Source organism: Antechinus flavipes, chromosome 3, assembly GCF_016432865.1.
Source record: "Antechinus flavipes isolate AdamAnt ecotype Samford, QLD, Australia chromosome 3, AdamAnt_v2, whole genome shotgun sequence".
Lineage (NCBI taxonomy): Eukaryota > Metazoa > Chordata > Mammalia > Dasyuromorphia > Dasyuridae > Antechinus > Antechinus flavipes.
In genome coordinates, this window is record NC_067400.1 from 434347668 (window position 1) to 434362178 (window position 14511).

Consider the following 14511-nt stretch of genomic DNA (forward strand, 5'->3'; position numbering starts at 1 on the left):
ACATTTCCACATATAAAACATAAACAGTTTGCCCTGATTATGAGTCCCTTGAAATTAGTCTTTGATGTATATCTTATATTTCTCTTGGATCTTATATATCAAATTTTCTGTTAAGTTCAAGTATTTTTGCAACAAAATACTGAAAATCTAGCCATTCATTGAATGTCCTTTTTTTTTCCATTCAGGATTATGCTTAACTCTCCTGGGTATGATATTTTCAGCTGTAACCTTAGCTTTTTTGCTATTTGTTATATATTGTTCCAAGACCTGTAAGTCTTTTAATGTAGCTGCTGCTAGATCTTCTATGATTCTAATTGTGGTCCTGTCATATTTGAATTTTTTTCTTGCTGTTCATAATATTTTGTGCTTGATTTCAGGTTTTGAAATTTAGCTATGATGTTCCTGTAGTTTTTCCTCATTGGTCTCTTTCAGGTTATGGTCAGTGGATTTTTTTCTAATTCTATTTTCCCCTCTTGTTCTAATACTTCAGTACAATTTTCATTAATTATTTCTTGTGTTATTGTACCAAGATTCTTTTTATTTTTTGGTCATAGCTTTAGGTAGTGCAATTATTCTTATATTTTCTCTTCTTCATCTGTTCTCCAGATCTGTAATTTTTATTGTGAGACATCTCATATTCTCTTCAATTTTTTTCATTCTTTGATTTTGTTTTATTTTTATTGATCTTATAACTTTGTTGGCTTCACCTTGCCCAATTCTAATTTTTAAAAATTTATTTTCTTCCTTAAGACTCTGGATTTCCTTTTCTAGTTGTTGGAGTTTCTTTTCATAATCTTCTTGTTTTCCTTGGCTTACTTTTTCCTTAATCTCTGTCATTTGATTTTTAAAGTCTTTTTTGAGGTCTATAACTCTTTTTGCACAAGTGGCCATTTAACAGTACTTTTTAGGATAGGAAAGTTGTTTTGTTTTGTTTTGTTTTGTTTTAACTTCAGTATCCTCTGAAAGAGAACAACAGTCTTCCTTATTCCCACAGTAACTTTCTATGGTTGGATTCTTTCTCCTTTGCCAGCTCTTTTTTTTTTTTTTTTTTTTTTTATTTGCAGCAGATTATTGGTGCAATCACCTCTAGTTCTGTCTTATGGCAGATGGTGCTTCTAGCCTCAGATCCTCGTTCAATTCTTCCTCTAGTCTGGAGATGGAAATTAACTGTGCCCTCCTGTAATTGCCCATAGCCAGCAGTGTCTATGCTCCACTGCTTCTGCACTTACCCATTATGTGCTAGTTTCTTCTCACCCAAGGCTGCATTTTGGCAGCATAGCTGGATCTGCCTTTCATTCTCAGCACAGGTTCCCTCTATCTTCTCCCACTCCCTACACAGTCTGGGAGATGAAAACTCCTGTGATTGAGGCTACTTCCCAACCCAATTAGTCCCAGGGCAAGCAGCTTGATATTTACACTTTATGAAGGCCAAATTTCTATCCTGTTATTTATAGTGTCCTGTAGAGGTCCACAAATAGTGGGTGGGGGAACTCTGCATAAAGTTATAAGGCCCTTCATCCCAGAGGGAACCTGCTGACAAAGTCTGGTTTGGCTCCGCATCTCCCTTTGGTGCTCTCAACCTTTCTGAGAAGTAAAGGAGGGTGTGACTACTTGAAGCAAGGGATACTTATAGTAAGAGGCATTTACATATCAATAGCAGGATGCTTATAGTTAGCTCTTGCTCAGTGTGCTGTGGTGATATAATGGTTCTCCAATTGGCACATGCTTAATATGCTGTAATGATGTAATCATACCAAGGTATTTAAGGGCTGAGAGGACTTGAAATAGGAACTCCATCTTTGACCATCCTTGTGGTTCTCCGACTTCATCACTTCTCCACTAAGACCAAGGCTGGTCCCGAGATATTCCAGAGAGCTAGTTCAGACAGTATATTTTGGTACCCCAGCATGGGGGCTCTAGAAAGCACACTACAGCATCCTATATCACACATCATTGTAACTTTAGACAAATAATTCAAGTTAAGAAGTAACTGTACCTGTTCAGATCTTCTCAGATTGTCCTAGGAAGACCACTATTCTTCCCCAACTCTTATTATTTTAGTACTCTTTAATGTTCACCCTGAGGCACAATTTTGTCTTGTTTGTGAGGGAAATCTGGAGAGTTTGAAGTTTTCTATGTAAAAATTTTTTAAGTCCCTTTCCAAATGTCTTAAAAATCTTTCTGAATAATTGGTAGTACATATAAAAAATTCCTTAAAATACACACATCATAGTTTAGTCTTATCCAGAAGTTGCCAAACTACAATCCATGGGCCAAATATAACTTGCTACCTTTTTTATATGATCCTGTGGGCTAAGAATGATTTTTACATCTTGTGTGGGATGGGTGCAAAACCCCCCTTCCCAAATTAACTATTCAGAGACATCTTCAGGTACAATGAGAAAGCATCTATTTAATTCCTGCAGGGAGAGGAACAGACACACACCTGGGAACCATTCCAACTCCTGCCATGTGTCCCTAGAACTTCCCCAGCTGGAAGTAACATCTGGTTAAATAGGAAAAGACCCAAGCCTTTTCATTGGATAGACTAAAAGGACATAATCATTTTTGACCAATGGTCAGCAATGTTGTCTGCTTCCCGCAGATCACATCACTTTCTGCAACTTCACTAACTTCCTGCATCCTAGGGTTCAAGGTTCATTCCTCCAGAGATTATATGATCCCCCCAAGGTCCCACCCAGACTCAGAGTTTAAAGCCCAATTTCTCAGCTCTGGGAACAGGGATCATATGACTTCCTGAAACCCAAGGCTCAACTTGGTATAGAGATTATGTGATTTAGGCCTAGTCTCATAAACTTGAGAAAACTTCATCCAATCAGTTCCATTTAATCTTATAATAAATTTTTTAATGAAATGAAAAATCACTCGGCTCACCAGTATACAAAAATAGGTAGAGAGCCTGCTTTGACTCTTGGACAGTAGTTTGGCATTCCCTGGTCTAATACATTCTATCCTTGATGGTTTTCTCCTTTATATCAAAGCTATTTTGTTACAATGTTCCTAATATAAGTTTATGGGCATCAAGGTAAAATTTTGAGACCACACATCGACTGCACCTTTGAAATATTGAAACAATATTAGTACAGTGCCAAAGACCCTAATGCCTGTACCCAACACAATATGCTAGAATCCTGGAACTTCTTCCTTCAACAGAACCTTTGAAAAAGAGTTATTTTCTCCCAAAAATCAGCTGGATTTTGTCCATATGGCTACATATTAATGGGACCACATTCTATTAATGTGTAGATTATTACTTCTCTCAAAAATATTAACCAGCTGATGGTTTTATTAATATCTGCACTGAAAGATATTTTACAAATAATTACTATGAAAATGGTATTAGATCTCTTTTCGTAATTCCTTTAATAATCTAGGTCACATATATTTTTAAAACAAAATAAATATTCAATCACTACTCCCCAAATCTTGTTGTTGTTGTTGTTGTTTTCACAGAAATAAAACAATTAGAATACCCAAAGTTATGCAGAGAAACATCGATCCCCTGGATAAAATTTAAAAATAATTGCTACAGTTTTTCTACAGTCTTAAACAGCACAAATTTTGATACTGCACAGGAGTTTTGCAGAAAGAAAGGTAATGATTTAATGACAATAATAAGCTTTTTATGTTTTTCTTGATATCCCAATGAACAATATAATGTCCTTGGTTTATTTTGTTATTGTGTCTACAGGCAGGAAAAACCAATTGAAAAACTATACTCCATTCAAGATACAATTTTCAAATGTAATTCATTTATCACTTGGGGAATAATTCATGAAACTCATCTTTCAGCATGAAATTTTAAAATCCAAAATGGCTTACAATTTTAAAAGTCAAACTTTCCCTTTTTGTATATTCAATCATAATCTTTGAAATTATTTAAAATCAATATTCAAAGCTTTTGAAAAGAACAGTATTACATTTTATGCCTTTAAATAGATGGTGTTGTTTGAATTTAGAAAAAAAATTCAACTCAAAATTCAGTATGATTTTTCAGGATCATTAAATTAAGGAATGAGAGAAAAATAATACTATTCAGTGCCTGAGACAGTTATTCAGCTAGCTTACATTAAGCACCAATTTGTGTGCCTGGCATTGTGCTATAAATACTGGAAATACAGATGATGATGATATGGATAGGCCTTTTGTGCTTTACATATAAACATGACTGATTGCGTTTTGGATGTTTGTGTTTTTTCTACAGGAGCTAATCTTTTAACAATTAAGGATGAGGCTGAAAATGCATATCTTCTAAAAGAGCTCTTTGCATTTAGTTCTTCTATCCTGATGATCTGGTTGAATGCTCAATTTGATAATAAGAGTAAGTGATTAGAAGAGAAAAGAAAAGAAGTTAAATGATAACACATCATCATTAGTCCAAGGATAATGGCTATTGGCAATTAGAAACTCTTATCTGGGCCACTCTCTTTCCCTTATAGATATGCTTTTCTAACTTTTCTCCATGACTTCTGACTCTTTGCAATTATCCAATGAGAATAAGAATGTTTAAATAAGTTCATGGTATTATTTTTAGTAATACGAGGACATTTTGATTGAACATATTGAGATTATATTTGTATCTTTGACTTATGAGATTCCTCCCAGACTCTGTAACTGTACTTAAAACAGTTTTCTGTTATACTACAAGATGTATTTTTAGTACTTCATACTTCATGACCATATAAGAGTACTTCATATTTACAGTTTAATGTTGTGACAATACTTTGTAAAATCAAGGGAGTGATCCATCAAGCCAAATGTAGCTTAATATTTTCCATTCCAAATTCAGTTTGCTAAAGAGAGAGACATAATTTATTTTGCTTAATATTTATTGACTAATTATTATTTAATATTTTTCTACAGGTGGCACTCCCACATGGTTTGATGGTAGTCCCATTGAACATTCAAACTGGGGCATAAGAGAGCCAGAATCCAATCTTTTCAAGGCTGATCTTTGTTTTGCTTTGAGGACCACAGATGGTGTGTGGCAATTATTGCCTTGTAGAGAAAAAAACGGATTTATATGTAAAATGGAGACAGGTATTTGCAGCTATAATTGTGAAGTCCAAGGTTGTTTCTTATACCTTTCTTCTATTGTTTGCCCCCATTTCATCCAGTGTATATCATGTTCCTTTATAGTTGTTTGCATTTTATCTCCCTCATTAGACAGGGAGCTCCTTGAAATGAGTGACTTTTTTCATTATTAGTCTTCCCAGCACTTAACACAGTATCTGGCACATAGGTGATTGATTAATCAATGCTTATTTACATAGCTACAGACTACCTTAGGTTCACTCTACCTTCTAAGTCAGTATTCTCTTGACTGTACAGAGTTTTTAAATCCAAGCATTTCAGGAGTACGAATCTACTAGCTGTGTTTTATAGATAACAACAACGTTTCATTATTTTAGATGACCTGATTTTTAAAAATTAATTTAGAAAACAAAATCTTATTTTCTTTCTCTTCCACTTCTCTATTTTTCCAAGGGGGGAAATATACATAATATAGCAAAACCTGAATTTCTTTTTTTATGTTTTAATATTTTATTTTCCCTAGTTACAGCTAAAATAATTTTTTGCATTTGTTTTTAAAACTTTTGAGTTCCAGATTCTCCCTACCTTATTCCCATTGAGATGGCACATGTTAAGATAGGCAAAAGATTTCTATAAAAGTCTTGTTGTGGGGAAGAAAACCCATAAATCTCCACATACACTGCCCCCCAAAAAAAACCTCAAGAAAAAAAAAGTGGACAGAAGTATGTTTCAATCTTCATTAAAAGTCCTTCAGACTAGTCTTGGGTCATTATATTACTGAGAATAGCAAAGTCATTCACAACTGATTATCCCACAACATTTCTATTACTTTTTTACAGAGTACATTTCACTTTGTTTGAACTCCTGGAGGACTTTTCAGGTTTTTCTGAGAGCATCTTGCCCATCATCTCTTATAAAACAATAACATTCCATAATAATCACATACTATAATTTATTTGCCCATTCTCCAATTGATGAGCATCCCCTCAATTTCCAACTCTTTGCCCTGAGAAAAGAGCTGCTATAAACATTTTTGTACTTCTAGATCCTTTCCTTTTCCTTTTTTTTTTTTAAATCTCTTTTAGGATCATGCCTAATAGTGATATTATTAGGTCAAAGAATATGCATGGAAACCTGAATTTCTTAAGATTAACTTTTGTCTCTCTGTATTTGATTTCAGATATTAATAATATGAAAACTGGAGAAGGTAAGTATGTAAAAACATTAAGTATTTTTAGTTTCATAGAAAATAATCAGATAATATATATAGTACATAATAATCATCAGATAGTAAAAACAAGAAATTCAAGTTTCTTAAAAACCTCATACCAGTTTTATAGTATATATTTGTCTTTCAGTGTCCCTAAAAGTTCTTTTCCCCATCTTCTTTTAGCTCCCAACCACAGCCTTATCCCTCTTACAGTAGCTGTGATCTTAGTTACCATCTTTGGCATTTCCACATTCTTCTACTGCCTCTACAAGCAGAATGGTGGTTTCTTCAGAAGGCTCATCACTTGGAGTAGTGCTCCTTACACATCAACAAACTTAAGGTTACCTGTAGAAGAAAGCATCCTCATTTCAGATCTGGAGAGAAATGATTAATAAAAAATATCGAAACCAAAGGATCACAGTGACTATATTAAACTTTTTAAAGGAATGGATCTTAAGAAGCTCTAGATTGTATTTTATTTTATAACCTTGATGTTACAGTAATATAAATTTTATTTTAAAAAACAACTTAATCATTCCCTGCATAATGACTATTTGAATTACAACCTGTTAGCCTGGTTTTATTTTAGTGTTTCTGCCAAAATTTTTTATAAAGAAAAGGGTATGTAGGAGAAGGTGAATAAGATTAAATAATAATTATCATTCAGAAAGGTAAGAAATAACTAAAAGAATGTCCACTAGGTAAAGAAACCTCTTATTTGAGAAGGGCTTAAAATCCCCTATTTTCAAAATTCATAAAAGTTCACAAGATTGCCAGGCTAACAGAGTAATGTTATTTGCAATGCAATACATTTATTTCCATTGAAATACAATTATTGAATCTGAAATTTTTAAATCAGCTTGTGACCACATGTTCTTTTGTTCACTCCCACCCCACCTCAAACTAAATAAATTCATTAGGAGGAAGAAGAAAACATGTTTTAGATAGTTTATAAAGGTTAATAAAGTTACCCAGCCAAATCACTGGTGATATTTATTTATTTATGACTAGCTCTAATATTTTTCAGAAAATAGAAGAAGGAACTTCAAATAGCACATGAGAGAACAGTGTGGTACACTAGAAACACAGATTAGCTTGGAACTAAGAAGATGCAAGTTTCAATTCTGGCATAGCCATTTTGGTGTAGCACACAAGCCTATGGTTGTGGTCAATTTACTTCAGGTCTCTGGGCCTTATTTTAGGGTGTTGGAGTGGATAAATGCTAAGATCCTTTCCAAGGCTCTTGTGGCCTAGATCCTAATACTGCTTATCATCTGATATTTCTGTTTTACAAGCCAACCTTTTTGAAGACATACAATGTGACCTGAAACTATAAGATTGTGCTTCTCAGTAAGCTGAATTAAAAATTCCCATTATTCCAAATCTTTCTACTATACCACAATGAGCTTTACTCTTCTAAATGTAAGCATAGGTGGCCATTACCTATTTGTGACTTATAAAGATAAGTGGCTTAAATTAACCAGATGGTAAATAAAGACCATTTAACAAAATGTCATGTGAAGTTAAAGTTCTGTATTTCTAAGTGGTCTTGGTAAAAAAAAAACTGCTAATGAATTAGTCTTCTAGTCAAGAGATATTGAAATAGAACTGTCACATATAATGACACTACTGATTAAATATGTCATTAGCCAAACATTTTTTGGAGTAAGATGAATTCACCAATTTCCCAAAGCTCTGTAATTAGACATAGAGGGCTACATTTTTAAGTGTCTAGGCATATGGACAGTTAATGCAATCCTTCCTACTGCCAAAATTTCTGAAATGAGCAAATCTATGAAATAAAGTACTATAATTCTATGCTTTATATAGATGCACACATTTTCACTTGTAGACATATCTACATTTAATTTTTATCTGAAATAAGCTTTATAGTTTTCATAAGTTATCAAATACAGCAGGAAAAACCTATTGAACAATCTTACTAAGGAACCATGGATGCATTAGCTACTGAAGTACCTTGTTAGAACCTTGATCTTTTTCAGTCTTAACTCTAGAACTCTATTAAATAATGGATAGAATGTGAGGTTTGCTTCTGGAAGATCTGTTTGAGTTCAGCTTTTGATGAACCTCGAGCAAAAACTCACTTATCTTCATTGGGTCTCAGGCAACACTCTTGGACTTGATGAGGATGTCATTTGCATTGGTGGACAGAATCCTGTACTTAGAACTGATTAACTAAAAATTAAGACTTTAGAGAATTATGAAAGATGATTTAAAGAGTCAATCTACACATTCTGAAACATTAAGCTATTGAACATTACCTAGATGGTAGCATTTAGTTTCTGTCCTATATCATATAATTTAAAATGCTAGATAAAGCAGGTTGAAAAATCCCTTTTCATGTGAGAAGGTAAATTTGACCTTTTTTGGTCTCAGGGCAGCAGTATAGATACTGTTTTCTCATTTTGAACCTTACAGCATAAAGTGTCACTTTAAATAACTAGAAAAATATTGTTACCACTCTGCTTTAATTAAAATCATTTCATATCAGTATTATTTATAATGAGTTCATGGTCATCTCCTGCATGAATTGGAAATTACAAATAAAAGATCTGACTGTTGAACCACAGTAAGACATAATAACATTTTCTTAACCTTTTGCCAAGAATTTGAGGTTAAAAGATGATTTGTGACATGGATTGGGAGGGCAGCATGTTGTACAAAGGACCATATGTCTCTCTTCTTATTCCTAGTTGCCAAAACAGAAGGAATATGACTATTAGAATTCATTTCGGAAATTAAAAATTTTTTCTTTGATCAAGTGAGATTTGTTTCTCTAGAGCTTAAAGAAACTGAAACACTTAGATGATCCAGAACAGCCATAATTACTTGTGTAATAATAAATCATTAATTGATGATTTGGTAGACCACATAAAATCAACTTAAAATTTCATATTCCTTCAGGCAATAATATTAACATGAAATAGTTTCATGTGATGTCTCAAGGTTTTTTGAATTCAACTAAAGAGCACAAATTTAGGGAGAAGGTGAATATTTTAACACTAGTTTATTCCATATGTGTGCACTCTAGGTGTCCCTTTGTGAGTCATTGCTATTATTTCTTGTTGCATGAAGATTTTAAGAGACAAGCCAGTAAATGTTATACACCACTAAATCAGTAATATGAATGATATATGGATAATGTGTATTCTCTGAATGTGACTATACATATAATTTGCTCATATACAGAAAAGGTCTAATGAATTCTAATTGGGAGAAAGAATTGAAATTAAAAAAAGCCCTCTTTAAGCCAGTGACCTTCTTTACTAAAAGCTAATTAACACAAGTACTTGCTGCTTGCAGAGCACTTCTGCTACAATTTAGATCAAATTAAGGGGGGTGGTGGAAATCATTTGAGTGGTGTTTTCTTCGAACTCTGAAGAGGCTATGATGGACTGCAGTTAACTCATTTAAAGCAGCATCATCCATTTTTTGTAATTGCAAGTAGCAGCAACTTTGAATTTATTCTTTGGGGTTTTCTTAAACTTACCTATGAAATGTTATCTCTTATTTATTTTTTTTTCTATATTTCTATTTGGAAAAGAAAGTGGAATATTTTATTTAAAAGATAGAAAATACCCTGAGTTGCTGGAGTTTTTTTTTTTTTTTTTTTTCCCTCCGCTAAGGGAAAAAAGTATCTTTTTTTTCCCTTAACTACATATAGGGATCCTCAAACTTTTTAAATAGGGGGCCAGTTCACTGTCCCTCAGACTGTTGCAGGGCCGACTATAGTAAAAACAAAAACTTTGTTTTGTGGGCCTTTAAATAAAGAAACTTCATAGCCCTGGGTGAAGGGGATAATCGTCCTCAGCTGCCGCATCTGGCCTGCAGGCCGTAGTTTGAAGACCCCTGCTAGAGGCAACATGAGGTAATGGATAAAATGCCAAGTTTGCTTCAGGAAGATCTTGATTCAGCTTCTGCTTCTTGTATATATACTAATCCTGGAAAAGGAAGATAATCTCCTAGGATTTATTTACATAGACAAGCTGCCATCTATATTGGTGGAAGTGTTGTGAGTTGGGATCTTGGTTTAACAGTTAATTCAGTTTACTTAATTAACCCTCCACACACACATTCCTACAATACTAGCTTACCAGCAAACAAGGAAGTTTTAGTGCTGATGGAAGGCAATTTGTTCCTAGGTAGATTGATTTGGGACTCAGCTGTAGGCACTTTGGCCAAAAAAAAGTACCTAAAGAGTTTTGGGGACACTGGTGTGGAGTATATCTGAAACTCCCCAGGGAGCTTTCATCAATGCTGTTTTCTATTTCCTTTTCCCTAGCTTATATCTGTTCTTATCTTTCCAAACTACTTTTAACCATCCTGGGAACTGTTTTTATCAGAATGACACATCAGATGCTGGAAACATAATAAAGTGTGACAGAAAGGAATTCCCAAACTTGAGTTCCCTGTGCTAATAAAAGCAGTTCTTTCCCATCATCATACTTTTTTCAGGAAATAAAAAAATAATCTTTTATTTAATTTAACTTCTTCCTTGTGTCCCCTCTTCATCTCTGCCTTGTTCCCTGAAATAGGCATAATATGAAATAAAAGAGAAGTGCCTAAACCTGAAATAGGCATAATATGAAATAAAAGAGAAGTGCCTAAAGTGAAAATAAAACAAAATATTTTGAGGAGGTGATTTTGGGGGTGGGTATATAAATGATATGTTTTTTCCCCTTTGTGATAGAATTCCCTATTGACTAAAAGCAACAAATAGGTGACAATGGCTCTGTGAAATAGTTTAAGTTCCATAAAATCTGTCAGTTCATATTATTCTTTTTGGCTCTGTAAGGGGCAGGGAATTTGGGAGCACATAGATTTTATCTTTAAGTGTTTTTCAGCAAACATGTATTGAATCAACTATGGAAATCTATTAAAGGATCGACTTTTTATTGTTGTTATTCCTTGACTCATTCACACACATTCATTTCATATCATTCTTTAGTCTGAGTTTATTAATCTCTTGCTGTTTTCTTTACTAACATCACTAGACATCCTGGATTTTCTGATCATTTTTATTCATGCTACTTAGCTCTGTTATGCACTTGATTTTTTAAAATTGTATTTTACTTTTTGAAATCTATGTAAAGATAGTTTTCAACATACATTTTTATAAAATTTTGTGTTCTAAATTTTTTTTCCTTTCCTCCCTTACTTCCTACTTCTCTGAGACAGCAAGCAACCTGACATAGATTAAATGTGTGCAATTCTTTTAAACATATTTCCATATTTATCATGTTGTGCAAGAAAAATCAGAACTAAAGAAAAAAAAAAGAGAAATAAATAAATAAAAAGGTAAAAATACTATACTTTAATCCACATTCAGTCTCCATAATTCTCTCTATATATGTGGGTGGCATTTCCATCCCAAGTTTATTGGAATCATCTTGAATCTCATATTGTTGAGAAGACAATTTCCTTTTTTTTTTTTCCAAATCATGTTTTGACTTCTCATTACCTTTCATTCCATCATTTGTTCATTCATTCAAGCATTTTGGAATTTGCAAAGGGCATTAAATGACCCAAAATTTTTCTCTGAATCAAAAAATAATACAATTCTGTTCATTTTCTAGTCACTAAATACAATTGCAAAGGAATTGAAAATTAATATATCACAAAAGGCAATGGAAAGACATATGGAATGTGAGAGCAAGTGGCGACACATTGCAAACAAGGAGTTATGGTGGAGAACCAGAATAAAGGATGTTCTTAAAGAAATGTATTATCAAAAGATGATAATAAATTTGTCCTGTGGCAAGAATGTATAAATTTTTGCTCCTTATAATGTTAGAAAAATGTGAGAAAAAGTCTCAGCCTGTTGGTAAGCTTTCTATGATTAACTCATAGTAGGACGTAGGTAAGAACTGTATAGAACAGATGATGGCTTGCTTGCATCTGCACTACATGCACACATGTAATATATGTGTGGTTGTGTATGCATGCACTTTAGTGTTTTAAATATTGAGTCTTCTGGTAATGCTAACTATATGGTAAAGAGCCACAATCACCAAAGAGTCAAAATTATGGGTGACTTGAAGGACAGTGGAGAGCAGTATGATTAGTATAAATAGATTGTTGCACAAATTCACAAAGAATTAAATATAAGAATTATCAAAAAGACATCATCAAAGGATGGTATGACCAATAAAAATTGATCCAATCAATAGAGCAAAAAATAATAGACATTCTAAGTGTGACATTGACACCCATGTAATGTCAAAAAACCTAGAGGAAGGCCCCCATAATTTTGAGGGAGTTCCCCTTTTAAAAATTCATGACAGAAGAAAGGAAGCTAGATTAGGTGGTATTAGGTACAAGAGGTGGTACCCAGGATCTTTCTTGAGGAGAGTCTGTGGGTCTTCTATAAGGGTATGACACTACTCTGGAGTTACCATCTTCTGTAAACTATTATAAAGTCCATCTGCCTTAAATGAGTAGCTCATATTGTATGAGGATATGGGTTATACCATAACGAAGTTGTAATTCTGCAGGAAGACTGAACAACAGGCCTTCATCTTTGTGCCAGGCAATATGGCAGACATCTACTATACTATCATGCACCATCCAGCTATTTCAGTGATGGCTGTGCAGAAAAGGGGCTGCAATCCTCATTTTCTTGAGGATCTGGAAGGATTTAATAGCTCACAACTTCATAACTGGCACTCTTACTGGGCTACAGATATTTATGGTACAGTCAAAATGTACTTCTGTTTGCTCCTGATCACCATTAGTATGATACCCATAGCCTTGCAGATCAAGCTTGAAGCAAGATTTCTTTGCTCATGGGAAAATTCTCTTCATCATAGTGGTGTTGTTGCTTTTCCCCCAAGAAGTAGTCTGATTGGACTGAAGTAGCAAATAAAAAATGAAGAGACTAGGAGTTTTTAGAAGAGGTTTTGTGTATGTTTCTTTGGAAAAGGGAGGGTCAGAGCTGTGTCTTCTTTCACAATATGACAAATATGTGAATGTTTTTTCATGTTTGAACATGTTTAACCTATATCAAAATGTTTACCACCAGGAGGGGGAGAATGAAAGGAGGAGGAAAGAGAGTTTGAAACTCAATTTTTAAATGAATGTCAAAAATTGTCTTTATACAACATTCTCTTGGATCTACTCTTTTTGCTCTTCATTATTTCACGCAAGTCTGTTGATTTATTTTTTTAAGATCATGGAGTTCATTTATAAGAGGAATGAAGGGCTGGTTCAATATTAAGAAAACTATTACCATATTCAGCCATATCAATAACAAAACCAACAGACATCATATGAAATTTCAATAGATGCATAAAAAAGCTTTGGCAAAATCAACACCCATTCTGATTAAAAACACTAGAGAGCATAGAGATAAAGGAAGCTTTACTTAAAATAATTAGTATTATCTATCTAAAACCTACAGCAAGCATTATTTGAAATGGAGAGAAGCTGGGTACATAATAAGTTCATGAGTGAAACAAGGATGCCCATTATGCCCATTATCACCACTCTTATTAAACACTATACTAGAAATGTTGGCTTTAGCAATAAGAATAGAAAAATAAATTAAAGGAATTAGAATAGGCAATGAGGAAATAAAACTATCATTCTTTGCAGATGATATGATGATGTACTTAGAGAATCCTAGAAAATAATCCAAAAACATATTGGAAATAAGTCACAGCTTTAGCAAAGTTGCAGGATATAAAATAAACCCATACAAATCATTAGCACTTGTATGTATTACTGACAGAGCCCATCAGCAAGAGATAGAAAGAGAAATTCCACTTAAAATTACTGTAGTCAAAATAAAATAGTTGAGGAGGAGTCTACCTGCCATGACAAACCCAAGAACTATTTAAATACAATTACAAAACACTTCTCACACAAATAAAATCAGATCCAATTGGGAAAATATCAATTGTTCAAGGCTAGGCTGAGCTAATATAATAAAAATAACAATTCTGTCTAAATTGATCTACTTATTCAGTGCCATACCAAACTACAAAAACATGATTTTGTAGAACTAGAAAGAAAAGATCATCAAGCTCATTTCTTATAGCACAGTAGTATTCTATCATGATCATATATCACAATTTGTTCAGCCATTTCCTAATTGATGGGCAACCCCACAATTTCCAATTCTTTGCCACCCCATGAAATCTTCTATAAACATTTCAAATTATATAGGTTCTTTTTCTTTTCCCCTAATCACCTTTGGAAATAGATTTAGTCGTGGTATATTTGGG

The 14511-nt window shown here is 33.6% G+C and overlaps 1 protein-coding gene across 1 annotated transcript in view; it reads left to right on the plus strand.

Annotated features, from left to right (window-relative positions):
* Positions 1-11179, plus strand: part of PLA2R1 (phospholipase A2 receptor 1) — a 162595-nt gene extending 151416 nt beyond the window's left edge. Inside the window, 5 exon segments of the mRNA XM_051986290.1 lie at positions 3475-3615; positions 4226-4342; positions 4885-5061; positions 6236-6262; positions 6449-11179. Coding sequence (XP_051842250.1) covers positions 3475-3615; positions 4226-4342; positions 4885-5061; positions 6236-6262; positions 6449-6657 — 671 coding nt within the window. The 3' untranslated portion in view covers positions 6658-11179.
* Positions 11180-14511: the final 3332 nt, after the last annotated feature.